This window comes from Barbus barbus (genome assembly GCF_936440315.1).
Source record: "Barbus barbus genome assembly, chromosome: 15".
NCBI lineage: Eukaryota > Metazoa > Chordata > Actinopteri > Cypriniformes > Cyprinidae > Barbus > Barbus barbus.
Genome location: NC_136743.1, coordinates 11165312 through 11182795, shown reverse-complemented (window position 1 = coordinate 11182795; position 17484 = coordinate 11165312). Strand labels below are relative to the sequence as shown.

The following is a 17484-nucleotide window of genomic DNA, read 5'->3' as shown; positions in this document are numbered from 1 at the left end:
TTTGTTTTCTTAAACCAAAGTTATATTGTATATGGAAGGGGTGTCTGGTGTCCTCCCTCCCCTTTTTTTTGGACACATGCATGCAGGCACTTCCTGGAAATGCATGACTAATGTGCACATCTGATGTACAGCAGCCTGAGACCCAGTCTTCTCACACCCACACAGCTCCCGCTCCTCCATCATCTTATTTCCACTGTCTCTCTCTTTCCATTTCTCTCTCATGAACATGTCCACTAATTGCTCAAGCAGAAATCTTACTCTAAATCCTGATGAATGCCAAACCACATCTGTGTAATTCAGTTTCTTTACCACCCCAGATTTTTCAAGCATTTATTTCATGTACAAGTGTGATTGTGTGCGTAATGTTCACATTAATGCCACCCCTGGGAGTTTTTACATTTGAAGTTCTGACTGGAGGTTGTCTCTCTGTTTCAGCTTGTAATTGTAACGGAAAGAGCGCCGAATGTTACTACGATCCTGAGCTGTATCGTGCCACTGGTCATGGAGGTCACTGCCGCAACTGTGCTGACAATACGGATGGGCCGAACTGTGAGCGATGCCTGGATAACTACTACAGAGACCCCTCCGGCCAGCGCTGTCTCTCATGCAGCTGCAACTCTGTTGGTGCGTAACAAGACATACTGCACCAGGCCAAGGTGGAAGATGCATAAACAACCATGCTTGTTTAGTTTTATTTTATTGTTCCGTTTTTTGCTTTGCTTTGCTTTGCCTTGTTCTGCTTTGCTTGTTTTTTGTTTTCTTATTTTTTTCATTTTTGTTTTGATGTAAATTTGAGAACTTGATTTTGCAACCGTTTGTTTTACTGGTTCTTCATCTACAGGTACTCTCAGTACCCAGTGTGACAACACTGGCAGATGTAGCTGTAAGCCAGGAGTCATGGGAGATAAGTGTGACAGATGCCAGCCTGGGTACCACACACTGACTGAGGCAGGCTGCAGGTAAATTGCTTTAACTCATAAACCACCAACCTACCACACTTTTTAACTTTGTAAGGACGTCAGAAGCTGTCCTTCATTTCGAGAAGCTTATAGTTGATTTGCAGACCCATTAATCAGTTGATTCCTTCTCCTTGACCTTCTTGCTGCCTTATTTGCCTGTCCAGACCCTGCTCTTGTAATCCAGCTGGAAGCACGCAGGAGTGTGATGTCCAGACCGGACGCTGCCAGTGCAAGGAAAATGTGGATGGATTCAACTGTGACAGGTCAGACTCATTACTTTAGAAAAACATTCATGCGCATGTTCACACACACAATGGCAAATGTTATGGCTTTTTAAACACCCCTGCTGATAGTGTTGTCCATACTTGACTTGTTCACAAGGACCAAAGTTATAATTACTAGGATTGTTTAAATATGTTCTCAAATAGAAGCGAGTCATCAACAGAATTAACTCGAACATCAACACTCCAAAAGCCCCATAAAGATCGTCTGCCTTTCAGCTCCTGCTCTGTTATGAGGATGTCTGTCAAAGCTTTTATAAACGGATGTTTATAAGGGGCGTCTGACCTCTACTCCGTTTTTCTTATGGAAAGTCCCTATGTGGGTGACACACAGAGGCTCTGAGGCCATGCGCGTGTCTGAGAAACAGAATTAGGACCCTCAGTGTCAGATGGAAGAGAAAATAGCTCAGGGATGGCAAAGGTTTCCCAGCAGAGAGCCCTCAGCCAGACCATGTAGGGCCTCCAGACTTGCAGTCACCAAAGTTTAACTAGCCTAGTGTTCTGCTTGTTGACTGTGATGGGCCTTCTCTACATGTTTCATTATGTGTCTGTAATTTAGTGTGATTTATTTTTAATAATAAAATAAATCAATAAAGAGTCTCTTACACTCACCAAGGCTGCATTTATTTGATCAAAAATAAATTAGTTTTTGTTTTAATGTATTTTAAAATGTAATTGATTCCTGTTATGGCAAAGCTGAGTTTTCAGCAGCCATTACTCCAGTCTTCAGTGTCACAAGATCCTTCAGGAATCATTCTACTGTGCTGATTTGGTGCTAAAGATGATGTTACCAGTGTTGTACTGCTTAATATTCTAGTAGAAACCATGATATATATTTTTTCAGGATTATTTGATGAATGGAAAGCATTTATTTGAAATAGAAACCTTTGTAGCATGATACATGTCTTCACTGTTACTTTTGATTTAATGTGCTCTTGCGAACTAAAAGTAATCATTTCTTAAAAAAAAAAAAAAAACTTTACAATAAAGTACAATAGTTACAACAGTTCAGTGTTGTAATCAACTCATTTGTTTTGATTTTTTTCCACAAATATTGATATTGTGATTAATTCAGTTGAATAATCTGGATATTTTTTCATTGATTGGCAGCCTTAATTTAAACACGCATCCCAAATATTTGGCATTTCCAGTTTGATTTTCCATAATCCCGGCTCTCCGGTTTGCTTTTGCCTTGCAATTTCCACAAAAAAAACATTAACCCTTTCATTCATATGTCGGCTGTGACATTCCTCTCAGTCACCAAGTTTGGCCACACATGAACTGGATAATCCCTGCTGTATATACTCATGAGACACGCAGACAAAGAGGGAGAAGTGAAAAGACAGATTCAGGAAGGACGAAAGGAGTGTGTGTCTGAAGCGACAGCTCTTGTTTAATGTGTGACCTGTTTTTAGAGGCCTTGAGATGATCTCACTGATGTTAACTGATGGACTGGTTACTTCACTCACTCTACATGTTATGACCTGTGGGGCCCACATACAAATCATAAAACAGTATTTCTCAATAATTTAATGCTGAATAAATACCATATCACAACATTTCACAACACCTTTTGTGAGAATGTTTGGTAACACTTTAGATTAGGGAACACACATTCACTGTTAACTGTTAAGCAAATCAGGAGTTTATTGAGGGAAAATTCTTATTAATAGTTAGCAGGTTAGTGGTTAAGTTTAGGTATTGGGTCTGGTTAAGGGATTTAGAATATGGTTAAGCAGAATAAGGCATTAATATGTGCCTAATAAGTACTAATAAACAGCCAGTGCGCTAGAAATATGCATGCTAATAAGCAACTAGTTAACAGTGAGAATTTGTTGCTAAACTAAAGGGTAACACTTTATTTTTAAGGTCTCTTAACTAGTTGCTTATTAGCATGCATATTACTAGAATATTAACCATTTATTAGAAGTAATTAAGCACATATTAATGCCTTATTCTACATGACCTTATTCTAAATCCCTAGTCCTACCCAATACCTAAACTTAACAAATACCTTACTAACTATTAATAAGCAGCAAATTAGGAATTTATTTAGGGAAAAATCGTAGTTATTAGTGAATAAGTGTTCCCTATTCTAAAGTGTTACCAAATGTTTTATCCACAGATGTATATATGGTGGTTTTAGAACACGTTATAAGTGTAATTGTAATTACTATAACAATAATTAAAATAAATATCATGGCAGCAATTAAAACAATATTTAGTAATAAAATAAATTTGATTAATTATTCAAATGTTCCTCAAGAGTAACATGATGTCAAATATTATATAAAGCTAAATTAAAGAGAAATCCACAAAAACTGATTAGTCAACCTGCTTTCATTGTTCACTTTTTAAGGACCTCAGAGGCTGTTCCTCTTCTCTAGAAGTTGATCGTAGATTTGCAGACCCATCAATCAGTGTCTTTTAAAGTTGATTCCTTCTCCTTGACATGTTTGCTCCCTCTTTTCCCACTCCCTTCAACTCCAAAGAATAGTATTTGTCATTTTTAATGCTGAGGAAATCACATGGCATTTCACAACACCTTTTGTTAGAAGTTTTCAGCTACAGATGTGTGTGTGTGTGGTGGTTTTGAAGCATGTAAAGAGGGAAATGAATACAACTGTAGTAATAATTGTATTTATGTGGACAATTCAAATGTATAATTAGTATGACAATAGTTCAAATGTCCCTGAACTTTACAGATGATCTAATCAGCCTGTCTCATTACTAATAACCTTTTGCGTCTTTCTCTCAGGTGTAAACTGGGCTACTTTAATCTGGACCCCCAGAATCCTCAGGGATGTACTCCATGCTTCTGCTTCCAGCATTCCACTGTGTGTGAAAGTGCTGATGGCTACCACATACACAAAATCACCTCTACCTTTGACAGGGGTGAGTATCCATCCAATAAAGTGTCAACACCCTCTTTATACTAATTGCTGATGCTATAATGTAAAATCAGCCACAGTTACAAAGGATGGTGACATGGAGAATGAATAATATATCTTATGCATGACTTTGAATAGATGAAGAGGGCTGGAAGGGACAGCATAGAGACGGCTCTAGCGTTCCAGTGCAGTGGTCACCCACCTCTCGAGAAATCTCACTCATCTCAGAAGACTACTTCCCCATCTACTTTGTGGCTCCAGGTATGATCGCAGACGTGGTTTCCTCTGTATGTTAAAGGGGCAGAAGGTTTAATGAATTAGACTGGTCTAATCATCTGGGATATTTTCTTGTAGAGAAATTTCTTAGTAATCAGCTGCTGAGCTATGGTCAGAACCTCACGCTGAACTTCAGGATTCAGCGACATGATGCTCGACTGTCAGCGGAGGACATTGTGCTGGAAGGGGCTGGGCATCGTGTTGCTGTGCCACTTATTGCCCAGGGCAATTCCTACCCAGGAGAGGAGACACAAACCTTTGTGTTTAGGTGAGGTCTTTGAGTTCTTTTTTTTTTTTTTAAACTAGGGATGGTAATTGCTTAAATCAAATGAGTCAGATTTTTTAAGATTTACATATTGAAGTACATAAAAATACACCAAATCAGTAATATATTGTGAAATATTATTATAATTTAACTGTTTCCCATTTTAATATATTTTAAAATGTAATTTATTACTGTGATTTTGATAAAAGCTGAATCAGCAGCCATTACTCCACGTGTCACATGATCCTTCAGAAATTTTTCTAATATGCTGATTTGGTGCTTAAGAAATATCTCTAATTGTTATGAAAACATTTGTGATGCTTAATATTTATACATATTTTTCTGGGTTCTTCGATTAATATTAAGTTCATGTTGTAAATTAAATACATTCAATTATTTATAAAAATCAAATGCATCAGAATACTGTGACATTAATTACCATGTTTAGTTTTCATAATCAGCTCATTCATCTTTTTGCAGCTCACTAGATGCATATGTGTATCTTATCTGATGTACTTGAAATGTAAAATATCATCTCTTGTCATTTAGACTCCATGACACAACTGACAATCCTTGGAGACCCACTATGAAACACGCTGACTTCCAGAAACTTCTGTACAATCTGACTTCGATTATGATTCGTGGAACCTACAGTGCAAGAAGTACGTCTACTAATGCTTTTGTTTTTAGACACTGTATAAAGACTAAATAGGAAGGTGTTTTAATTAGTTTGATTACCATGACCTTGAGTTCTCTGTTGCGAGACTCTTAAGGTCATTTTAACTAATACTTAATCATGTTTCTGCTGTAGGTGCTGGTTATTTAGACAACGTGTCCCTTGTGACTGCCCGCCGTGGCCCTGGAACTCCAGCTCGTTGGGTTGAGAAGTGTACATGTCCTCAGGGTTACTTAGGGCAGCACTGTGAGCAGTGCGATCTGGGATATAGGAGGAGCCAACCTGAGCTGGGCCGATTTAGCAGTTGCGAGCTCTGCAATTGCAACGGACACAGTGACACTTGTGACCCTGTGACAGGTTTGTCATCACAAATGTCTTATTTGTATTGCATTGCCACAGTGTTGATATATCATTTACTTATCTGCTCTCAGGAGACTGGATATTGATTTCACTGTTTATTATCTGGATGAGGGCATTATGGAAGGTTATTTACTTTGGATGCATGCTGCATGAAAGCAATTGAAATAATAAAAGATGTGATTTTAATTATATAATGTCAGTACTTTGACTGTTTTTTTTTTTAACCCAGAAAGTTGGCCTAAAGGTTGTGAAAATACATATTTTGGTATTTTTCTAAATGGGCCGTGCTTACACAAAATTCACTGTGTACATATTAGACTGGAGTAACGGAGAGTAGTAGTGCTACTTTTGCCTTTGTGTTTATATAATGTTGCCATCTTGTGGTGATGTGTGGTATTACATGGTAACTTTTTGTACTTGCAGGAATGTGTAACTGCCAGCACAACACCGCCGGCATGAGCTGCGAGAGGTGTAAAGACGGGTTCTATGGTGAATCTACAGTCGGCTCATCTTCAGACTGTAAACCCTGTCCCTGCCCCGCAGGTGCCACGTGTATCGCCTTGTCCAGGACCAAAGAGGTGGTCTGTACAAACTGCCCAACTGGAACCACAGGTACAGGCTCTGAGCATTCAATCTGTTTAGAGATTCAGTATAGTAAATAATATAGCACATGATCATCCCCAACTTTAACTGTCTCCAGGTAAGAGGTGTGAACTATGTGATGATGGCTTTTTTGGGAACCCTCTTGGTGAAAATGGTCCAGTCAGGGCATGCCGTGCCTGCAGCTGTAATAACAACATCGACCCCAATGCTGTGGGCAACTGTAACCGAGAGACGGGCGAGTGCCTCAAGTGCATTTACAACACTGTCGGCGTCTTCTGCGACCGTTGCAAAGAGGGTTTCTACGGTGATGCACGTGCCGCAAATGTAGCTGACAAATGCAAACGTAAGTGAAACAAACTAAATACTACCATTTCAAAAGTAAGATCATTCAAAAAGAAATTAGTACTTTTATTTAGCAGAAATGCTTTAAATTCTTCAAAAGTGGCAGTAAAGACATTTAATATGTTACAAACTATTTCGAAATGGATGTTCTTGATTCTTTTGAACTAATCAAAGAATTCAGGAAAAGTATATCAGTTTCCACAAAAATATTAAGCAGAACAACAGTTTTTTTTTTTTTTAACACTAATAATAATAACAATAATAAATGTTTCTTGAGTACCAAATCAGCATCTTAGAATGATTTCTGAAGGATTATGTAAAGACTGAATTGATGGCTGTTCAGCTTTGCAGAAAAAAAATTACATTGTAAAATGTAAAAAAAAATGACAATAATAATAATATATTTTTATGTAATAATATTTCACAGTATTGCAGTATTTTTAGGAATAATAAAATATATAAAAACCAAAAATAAGACGTTTAGGGTCAGTAAGATTTTTCTCATCACCAAAATTGCATATATGTGATCAAATTGCATATATGTGATCAAAACTACATTAAAAACTGTTATATTGTGAAACATTGCAATTTAAAATGTTTAAAAATGAATTTTTATTTAATTTTTCCACATCTGCAGAATGCTCGTGCTCTCCATACGGTACAGTGGACAGGAAGACGACTTGCTCTCAGGTGACGGGTCAGTGTCAGTGTCTTCCCCATGTCATTAACAGAGACTGCAATGCATGTGAGCCCGGTTTCTACAACCTACAGAGCGGCAAGGGCTGTGAACGGTATTTGAGTTATTTCTCTCTCTCATTCTTTCATTGACCTCGACAAACCTGCAAGTTTAAAACAAATCCTTACATTTGTTTCCCTAGATGCAACTGCAACTCTATTGGCTCCACAAATGGTCAGTGTGATATCGTTAGCGGCCAATGCGAGTGTCAGCCTGGGGTCACAGGTCAACAATGTGAGCGCTGTGAGGTCAACTTCTTTGGATTCAGTTCGTCGGGTTGCAAACGTATGTTGTCCTGTTATTTTGCCTTAGCAGCACTAAATGCAGAATTACTTTATTCGTTTAGATTTGTTCCATAACCATTGGTTTGTTTTGTAGCTTGTGACTGTGACCCAGAAGGCTCCGAGTCTGCTCAGTGCAAGGAAGACGGTCGTTGTCAGTGTCTCCCAGGCTTTGTGGGAGCTCGCTGTGACATGTGTGAGGAGAACTACTTCTACAACCGCTCCACACCAGGTTGCCAGCAGTGTCCCAACTGTTACAGCCTGGTCAGAGACAAGGTAAGAGATCATCTTATGAACACAGCATGTTTTGTTTTATAACAGAACAGACAACTTCTAATACCTCCTGTTTTTTTTGTTGTTGTTTTCTGTACAGGTGAACCAGCAGAGACAGAAGCTTCATGACCTACAGAATTTGATTGATAATCTGGACAACACTGAGAATACAGTGAGTGACAAGGCCTTTGAGGACAGACTGAAGGAGGCAGAGAAAACAATAATGGACTTACTGGAAGAGGCTCAGGCTAGCAAAGGTATTGTCTATCAATATAGAAATGTTCTAAATATTTCTTATAGTTTTTATAGTTCTAATACTTATTTATTATTATTATTATTATTATCATTTTAAATATTATTTTAAATAGCATGACATGCTATTCGTCCGCTATTTACATTATTTAAATGTATTTATTTTTTTAAATCTGATTTTTAAATAATTAATAGGACTTCCAAATTGCATAACTACATGAAATAAAAACTAAAAGATATTTGAAAAAGCCAAAAAAGGGAAAGAAATTGGTTCATTATGTTTTCATTTAATAGTAAAGCAGATACATTTTACTTTGCTTCATTATTCTTTTATCTTTCATACAGAAGTGGATAAAGGCCTTTTGGACCGTCTAAACAACATCAACAAGACCCTGAACAACCAGTGGAACCGACTGCAGAACATCAAGAACACTGTGGACAACACAGGAACGCAGGCAGATCGAGCACGAAACAGAGTCCGTGACGCAGAGAACCTGATCAACACTGCTAGAGAGGAGCTGGACAAAGCCAAGGAGGCCATCAGTAAAGTGGTGAGATTTCTACTACACCGCCAAGAGAGCATGTGTAATGTTCCACAAATAACTTCAGCTAATGGTAGTGGAGTCCATTAAAATGTCTCCTAGTTGCCAATATTTCTTTATTTTCATCCTTTTTGTCTGTTCCCATAGGACATTAAAATACCCACAACCTCTGGAGATCCAAACAATATGACACTTCTGGCAGAGGAAGCCCGCAAACTGTCCGAAAAGTGAGTTACAGTATTTCATACTGTTAATATTTTCGTACCACCTAATAGTTTTTTCGTACCACTAACATTTTTCTATGGCTCTTTACACAGACATAAAGCAGATGCAGATCAGATTGAGAAGATCGCGAAGGACGCCAATGATACATCCACTAAAGCCTATAATATGCTAAAGAAGGCGCTCGACGGCGAGAACAAAACAAGCAGCGACATTGATGAACTCAACAGGAAGTATGTCTTGGACACCGCATGTGACTTTCTCGTCTTGTCAATATTCTGTCATCTGATTTTAAGAAAACATTTCAAATGCAGATGGTCTAAAATGCTGTTCAAATGTGCTCAGATATGTTGAAGCAAAAGATCTGGCCAAGAACCTGGAGAAACAGGCTGCTAAAGTACATGCTGAAGCAGAAGAGGCAGGAAACAAAGCTCTAAAGATCTACGCTAACCTGACCAGCTTGCCCCCAATCGACACCAAAACATTGGAGGTGCTGGTTTTATAATGAATTATAATTCTTACTGAATCAACTTGGATGCATCTATAATCCAATCTCTTGAATTTCCCTCAGGATGAGGCCAATAAGATTAAGAAGGAGGCTTCAGACCTGGACAAACTGATAGACAAGACTGAGAAGGAGTACAATGACCTGAGAGAGGACCTGAGGGGCAAAGAGACAGAAGTCCGCAAACTATTGGAAAAAGGAAAGACTGAGCAACAGGTACATATGCTTTTTTACTTTTAATGTACTCTGTCTGTTTTGTTCTGTCTTGGAGTTTTTAAAGTCAGTCATAGGAGTCTAAGAAAGAAACAATGAGAATATTTAGTTGCAGCTCTGTGAATATGTAAGAGCTAAGCACATGCCATGAGGCCCAGGAGCCACTTAAATGATACTGATGAGAGACAAGTAATGGTGCTGGTCATAGTCTATAGTCTCATCCTAATCTGATTGAGTTAAATGTCATGCTCTTAATGAAAGAGCTGGACCATGAACTCAGACATTGTTCTTATGAAACCTGCTCACAGTGCGAGTTACTTTTTGAGATGTTTGATAAAGCTTGGGATTTTATGAATAGCATTATTTTTAGACTAGATGTGAAATATATTGCGTATTTGTTCCTCCACAGTATTGCTTTTCATTCCTACAAGTATGTTCATGATAAACACAGTAAATTTCTTGTAAGTGCATAATTTCACATTTCGAATGTTAGCCAGACAAGTCATTGAAGACAGCAGTGTAAAAACTCAACCTTTCTGTGTTTTCCAACTCTTTTTCCACCTGTGTTTTCTTCAGACGGCTGATCAGTTGTTGGCACGTGCAGACGCAGCAAAGGCTTTGGCTGAAGAGGCGGCGAAAAAAGGAAAATCTACTTTCCAAGAGGCCCAGGACATACTGAACAACCTTAGAGGTCATTGTGTAAAATAACTTTTATATTTTGATATTTTATATTTTAGAGAGAGAGAATAAAGATCTAAATATCAGAATAAATAAAAACATAAATATTCAAATAATATATATATATATTTTTTTTAAATGTATTTTTAGACTTTGACAGGAGAGTGAATGACAACAAAACTGCTGCTGAGGATGCTATGAGGCGAATCCCAGAAATCAATGCGACGATCAATGAAGCCAATGAGAAGACACGACGGGCCGAGGCGGCTTTAGGCAATGCAGCTGCTGATGCTAAAGAAGCTAAGGGGAAGGCAGAGGAAGCTGAGAAAATTGCTAATGATGTGCAGAAGGTACATGTTGAGTTTTAGATGAAGAGCATCAAAACCATTCAAAAGTTGTGGGATGTCCGTTTCCTTATCAAACAGTACCTTACTTTATTCAATTTGTTTGCTTTTAATCAGGGTTCGGCAAAGACAAAAGCAGATGCGGAAAAAGCTTTTGACGACACCATGAAACTGGATGGAGAGGTGAACAACATGATTGACCAGCTGACAGCTGCTGAGAAAGAGCTGGAGAAGAAGAAAGCTGAGGCGGATGCCGACATGATGATGGCGGCCATGGTGGGTTATGGCCTTGACTATTTGTGTGCAGTTTGTTTTATAGCCATATTTTGACTTTGTATTGACTTTGCTTTCCTTCGCAGGCTTCTGATAATGCTAAAGAAGCTGAGGGCAATGCCAGGAAAGCCAAAAACGCTGTCAGGACAGTGCTGAACACAATCAATGAATTATTAGGCCAGCTCGGTAAGACTCTCTAGTTGCTAATCAATAATCCACATTTTCATCACAGAAAAAATAACCAATCATTAAAACAAAAAAAGTTTGAAATCATACTGTTTATTTCCTGTGTCATGCAAGATCTCATCCCCCTTCCTCAATGTTTATTCAAAGACGTTGTGTTATCGTGATATTTTGTATTATCAAGAGCTTTTCCAGTTATTGCCATTTTGAACTATAAATTAGAACCACTAAAAAAGGTTTACAGTTGTTTAAACCAAGCTGAAATTAAATATTAATATTAAATGAAAACCTTGTCGCTTGTCGTTGCTCTAAGGGCGTCCCGAGTTCGAATCCCGACTCGAGGAACTTTCCCAATCTGGCCCCTCCTCTCTCTCGCTTGCTGTCTTATCTACACTGTCCTATAACAATAAAGGCAAAAACATCCAAAGGAAATCTTTATATACAATTAAATGGAAAAACAACTGAAAATTATAAATGTTGCCTTTGTAGCTAACTGAAATTAAATGGGTGCTAAAATTACTAAAAATTAAAGCTAAATAGAAATATTTTTTAAAAATGAAATGACAAAAAAAACTAAATTTTAAATGAAAACTGAAAATCTTAAAATAATTATATTAAAAATATTCAAATTAAAAGCTAATCCAATAATATAATATGGACACTTTATTTTAAGGTCCTTTGCCTCAAACTCCTAATTTGCTATTTATTAATAGTTCGTAAGGTAGTTGTTAAGTTTAGGTATTGGGTAGGATGTAGAATGTGGACATGCAGAATATGTGCTTTATAAGTACTAGTAAACAGCCAATGTTAATAATGGGCATGCTAATAAAAACTAGTTCATGGTGAGAATTGGTCCCTATACTAAAGTGTTACCAATATTACAACAACACTGGTAAGCTAATAGGCTAAGATGTTATCTGGCTAACCAAAATGTAGAGAAAAGAACATTTTTAGCTTATACCATTGTTGGTATTGATGATAATTTTCATTTTCCTTATTATATATTGTGCAAGAACTAATTTCTGTGAAATGTAATGACCTCTTAATAGACATTTTAATATAACTCCACCTTATACTCTTCCAGGCAACATCGATAAGGTAGATCTGAGCAAGCTGAATCAGATCGATAGTGCTCTAAAAGAAGCCAAGGAGAAGATGGTAGGAAGTGAGCTGGACAGGAAGCTGAAGGAGCTGAACGACATCGCCAAGAGCCAGGAGGATATGATCAGCGATTACGACCGTCAGATCCGAGAGATTAGAGCAGACATCGCTAATCTCAACGACATCAAGAACACTCTGCCAGAAGGCTGCTTCAACACTCCGTCTCTGGAGCGGCCTTAAGCTCTCCACGCTACACTGCTCCGTCTGCTTTACACTCCCTGTGTTCTTCCACATCCCTCATCCGTGCCGCGGACCTCCACCCTCAACCAAAACAGGCTTTGTTTTGTTTCTAAATCTTTTACTTGCATTTTATTTCCTTTTATTAGGTTATTGTTTTTGTATTTCTACACGTTTCTTCGAAATCATGTTTTACAAACAGAAGACAAAAGCAGCTTTGAATTTTTTGATATGCAGAAATACTACGTGAAGAGAACTCCAAGTAATGGCCGTGTTTTGTGTGTGTGTGTGTGTTTGTGTGTGTGTGTGTGTGTGTGTGTGTGTGTGTGAGCTGTTAGAGGCCTCGAGTTGAACCCACATGACTGCACCACCTCCAGCTCTTCCTCTCAAACCTTTACAACCGAATCAGAATTCCGACCTAATCAGAAGCCCCAAGGCGTTTGTTTGAGGAAGTTTGCTACTTAAGCTAATGTACATCATCATCGATAACGCTATTTGCTCAAAGCTAACAGTGAAGGAATCTTAATTTGTTTGTAATGCGCATCATCTTTCGCCCCTCGTGCTATATTTGGTACCGAGAGAGAGTTGTACACGTAAATACAGTATTTCAGTTCATGTGTATATAAGTAGTTCTGTACTAAAAGTTGAGAAAATCCCTGCATGGCTCAACTGACTTTATACATTTCATGGTTGCCAGACATTTCAGTTTTGTGTTTTTGATTTTTTTTTTCAGACGCTGCTGCTTATTACTGGTGTCCTGCAAAACACATTAACATGAGCAAAACTCAACACTATGCAACTTTGTACATTTGCGTAGCAAGACTTTTATCTGATACACTGGTGCTAATAATTATTTCAAATGTTATATTTTTGTGTGAATGTTTTTTTTTTTCTTTTTTTTGTAAATATGGTTAAATGATTCAGGAACGGCTGATTTTTAAACCCAAGACCCAACCAGCCACCTTATTGGTTCATTTGCGAGAAAAAACAAAAAAAATCAGCCAAAACTTCTGCATAATATATATAATTATATATATATAAAATGTTCTGTGGTATAATACGCTTGCCTGTATACATGGCTCAATGTTGCATCATAGCTCTATCAATTATTTTATTTGTGGTTAATTTTCAGCGGATGGTGATGCGTGATGTCTTGACCCTTTAACTTGCACACCCCCACACATGATCCACATATGTCTCTAATAATTCATGTTTATTGGAATGATTTGCTTTACTTGAGATGGTAAGCTTAATCGCACATTGCTAGTTAACCATCTTTTTTAAACGTTTGAAATTATATTTTTTAAGCGTCCCTAAACGTTTGGATGTAATCCTCTAAATGTGGACGTCACATCTTAAGTTAAAGAGATCTTTGATGGTTTAGTACATTTCACTGTTTCTTACTGTTAACGCATCCGCAGTGTCTTCAGTTACAGTCGTACTCGGACAGGTTTGCTAAATTGAGCGGTTCCTCGGCTGACACATTGAGAGCTTCAACTGTGGAAAGTGCCACTATAAAGCATTAGATTAGATATAGACCTCCCCTCGCTACCACTGTGGACATAAGTGCAACACGTACACGTTTATGTATAAAACAGTATTTTTAATTTATAAAGTATCAAGTATTTGTGATCTGTTGTTCTGCAGTTAGATTATGTGTTTGCTGCACAGACTTTATGTGGTCCTTTGGTTCTAGAGAGTGTAATGGTTTTTAAAGACTCTCTTCCTTCTGTTTTAATCAAGGCATTGACAAACACACACCCAAAGGACCTGACACACCTCTGCTTGTTACCCATTTGCCTGTAAATTCAATTGTAACATTTGAATAATAAACAGTGGTTATTACAGGACTCGCCAGTGTGTTGTTCTGCTTCAGTTTCTGTTCTTTTATATTACTGTGTGTGTGATTGAGTGCCCCAGAACAGCAGGTTTCAGAAGTTCGAAAAGTTAAGAATTCCCAAATATTATGACAATGCAAGGGAACCCCTTTTCTAAAATATGAATTTTAAACTCTACGAAACATTTACTTTTTTAATTTATGCATTTAGCAGTCACTTGCGTTGCATTCAAGGTACACATTTGATATATTCTTGCTTTCCCTGGGGCATATAAGGAAATATATATATATATATATATATATATATATATATATACATACACACACACACACACACAGTGCCCTCCATAAGTACTGGAACAGTAAAGACAAAATTGCTCTGTTGGCTGTGGAGTCAAGACATTTGCAAATATGATTAAAAGATGAATATGAGACAAAACTACAGAATGTCACATTTTATTATTAGCCGTTTCAACACATACATGTTTTACCAAATAAAAAGAAAAGCACTTTTAGAGTTCATCCCACTCATTGATGTGAGCGTAAATATTGGGACAGTTGAACATAAGGCAGATATCAAAGATTAAAAGATATTTAGTTGCAGATCCCTTGATCACAATCACAGCAGTGAGTCTGTGACCCATAGACATCTCCAGACTCTTGGTCTCATCCTTTGAAATGCTTTTCCCAGCCTTTAATGCAGCCAATTCCAATTGTTGCTTGTTTTGGGGAGTTTCTGCCTTTACTCTCCTCTTCAGCTGGTGAAATTCATGTTCAATCGGATTTAAATCTGGAGATTGACTTGGGCAATCTAAGACTTTCCATTTCTTTGCCCTTATAAATTCCTTGACTGAAGTGGCAGGGTGTTTTGGGTCATTGTCCTGATGCAATATGAAGCACTTCCCAATGAATCTGGTGGCATTTTCTTGAATATTGGTAGGCAAGATGGATTTGCACCCTTCCAAATTCATTTTGCTACTGTCATCATACATTAAGTCATCAGTAAAGTTGAGAGGGCCTGTTCCAGAGGCAGCCATGCATGCCCAGGCCATGACACCACCTCCACCATGCTTTACAGATGAGGCTGTATGCTTGGGATCATTTGCAGTTCCCTTTTTTCTCCACATTTTTGTTTTCCCATCACTTAGATAAAGGTTCATCTTTGTCTCATTGGTCCATAAACACAGTTCCAAAACTCTTCTGGCTCACCTTTGTGCTTTTTTGCCAACTCTAATCTTGCCTTTCTATTTTTGGTGCTGGTCAGAGGTTTGCATCTTGCTGTGTAGCATCTGTAATTCTGTGTCAAAGTTTCCTGAGGACAGTAAATTGTCAGAGCATCACCCCAGCTTTCTGGAAGTTGTTGGTGATTTTACAGACACATCTTTTAGGATTCATTTTCACAGCTTTTATGATTTGTCTGTCATCAACTACTGTTGTTTTCTCAGCCGATCAGGTCATTGCTTGTTGGTTGCTGGTGGTTTCCAAACTCTCGATTTCTCCATGCCCTTTGTTTTTGCTAGAGCTCTAACTGACTTCCTCTTTTCTTTTAGCATCCAAATTGCTTGCTTTTCTCTCAAAGTCAGCTCCCTCGTCTTCATCCTGGTTTGTGTGTGTCATCATCGAATGCAAGATTCAGAATACAGAACTAATGGATATAACTGATACGACACATTCCCTGCTTTTAATATCTGAAGAATTAATGCAACAGGACACAGCTGATCACTTAGAAAGACCTGAGAGACAACTGTCCCAATACTTATGCTCACATCAGATAGAGGGATGAAACTCTAAAAGTGCTGATCTTCTTAGCTGGTAAAACATCTATGTTGAATCACCCAATAATAAAATGTGACATTCTGTAGTTTTGTCTCATATTCATCTTTTAATCATATTTGTAAATGTCTTGACTCCACAGCCAACAGAGCAATTTTGTCTTTACTGTTCCAGTACTTTTGGAGGGCACTGTATATTTATTATGTACACAAAAACTTTTATTTTGGACGCGCTTAATCGTTGCTCAGCACTAAAATATATATTTGTTTAATTCCTTCTATTAAAAGCTTGGGCTGTCATAAAGTAATTAAGATTATTTATCATTATTTTTGACCGTTTTTTTAAAGCAAAGTTAAACCGTAATCTCAATCAAACAATCAATCAGTATGTAAATAAGTGTGAAATTCTAAAGTTTGCGGTCAGTAAGGTTTTTTATTTATTTATTATTACTCCTCTTCGTCCCCTATGGGACATAAGGCTTCAATGAGCACTCTCCATTGCATTCAGTCCCTGGCAGCATGTTGGGCTTCTCTCCCCATGACAGATTCATCTGTTTCGGCTCTTGTGTGACACAGTTCTGCGCCAGGTGCTTTTGGGTTCTCCCAGGTTTTCTTTTGCCAGGTGGTGTCCATCTTAAGGCGATTTTTGTGATGCGGTCCTGTTCCATTCTCAACACATGTCCCAGCCATCTCAGACGTCTATGCGTAATCTCCTTAATCATACTCCAACTTCCCGTTTTCTCATACAGTTCATTGTTGGAGATCTTATTAGGCCAAAAAATCTGGCATATTCGTCGGAGGCATCCATTATGGAACACTTCCATTCTCCTCATGTCTGTTTGTTTGCTGTATTATTATTTCTTTAAATTTTCTTTTATTTAGCAAGGATGCATGAAATTGATCAAAAGTAACAGTAAATGAATTTAAAATGGGGGGGGGGGGGTTATATTTCAAATAAGTGCTCTTTTTTTAAACTTTCAGTTCATCAAAGAATCCTAAAAAGAATGTTTCATGCTTTCCGTTAAATATCACAACTGTTCTCAACATTGATAAAAACATAAGAAATATTGGGTACACTTTATTTTACGGACCAATCCTCACTGTTAACTTTGCTTATTAGCATGCGTATTACTAGCATATTGGCTGTTAATTATCATTTATTGGGAACATATTAATGCCATATTCTGCATGACCAACATGGTCATCTAGATCCCTTAACCCGCCAGAAGTAAATTAGGAGTTTATTGAGGGAAAACCGTTATTTAAAATTGTAATATTTCACATTCTTACTGTATTTTTGATCAAAAAAATAATGCTGCCTTCATGAGTATAAGAGACTTCCTTCAAAACCCTGAACAAATCTCTCAAAAATATATTTTGTA

General features: G+C 37.7%; 1 protein-coding gene across 1 annotated transcript in view; it reads left to right on the top strand.

Annotated features, from left to right (window-relative positions):
• LOC306881878 (laminin subunit gamma-1-like) overlaps nucleotides 1-13475 on the top strand; it is a 68804-nt gene extending 55329 nt beyond the window's left edge. The window contains exons 5-28 of the mRNA XM_079436214.1: nucleotides 436-624; nucleotides 842-959; nucleotides 1124-1222; nucleotides 3999-4135; nucleotides 4270-4392; nucleotides 4486-4675; nucleotides 5222-5334; nucleotides 5484-5705; nucleotides 6132-6320; nucleotides 6409-6654; nucleotides 7291-7444; nucleotides 7532-7674; nucleotides 7768-7946; nucleotides 8044-8200; nucleotides 8541-8746; nucleotides 8885-8964; nucleotides 9055-9192; nucleotides 9305-9449; nucleotides 9531-9680; nucleotides 10254-10368; nucleotides 10506-10705; nucleotides 10817-10975; nucleotides 11059-11158; nucleotides 12240-13475. Coding sequence (XP_079292340.1) covers nucleotides 436-624; nucleotides 842-959; nucleotides 1124-1222; nucleotides 3999-4135; nucleotides 4270-4392; nucleotides 4486-4675; nucleotides 5222-5334; nucleotides 5484-5705; nucleotides 6132-6320; nucleotides 6409-6654; nucleotides 7291-7444; nucleotides 7532-7674; nucleotides 7768-7946; nucleotides 8044-8200; nucleotides 8541-8746; nucleotides 8885-8964; nucleotides 9055-9192; nucleotides 9305-9449; nucleotides 9531-9680; nucleotides 10254-10368; nucleotides 10506-10705; nucleotides 10817-10975; nucleotides 11059-11158; nucleotides 12240-12496 — 3809 coding nt within the window. The 3' untranslated portion in view covers nucleotides 12497-13475. The remainder of the gene's footprint in view (nucleotides 1-435; nucleotides 625-841; nucleotides 960-1123; nucleotides 1223-3998; nucleotides 4136-4269; nucleotides 4393-4485; nucleotides 4676-5221; nucleotides 5335-5483; nucleotides 5706-6131; nucleotides 6321-6408; nucleotides 6655-7290; nucleotides 7445-7531; nucleotides 7675-7767; nucleotides 7947-8043; nucleotides 8201-8540; nucleotides 8747-8884; nucleotides 8965-9054; nucleotides 9193-9304; nucleotides 9450-9530; nucleotides 9681-10253; nucleotides 10369-10505; nucleotides 10706-10816; nucleotides 10976-11058; nucleotides 11159-12239) is intronic.
• The last annotated feature ends 4009 nt before the right edge of the window (nucleotides 13476-17484 follow it).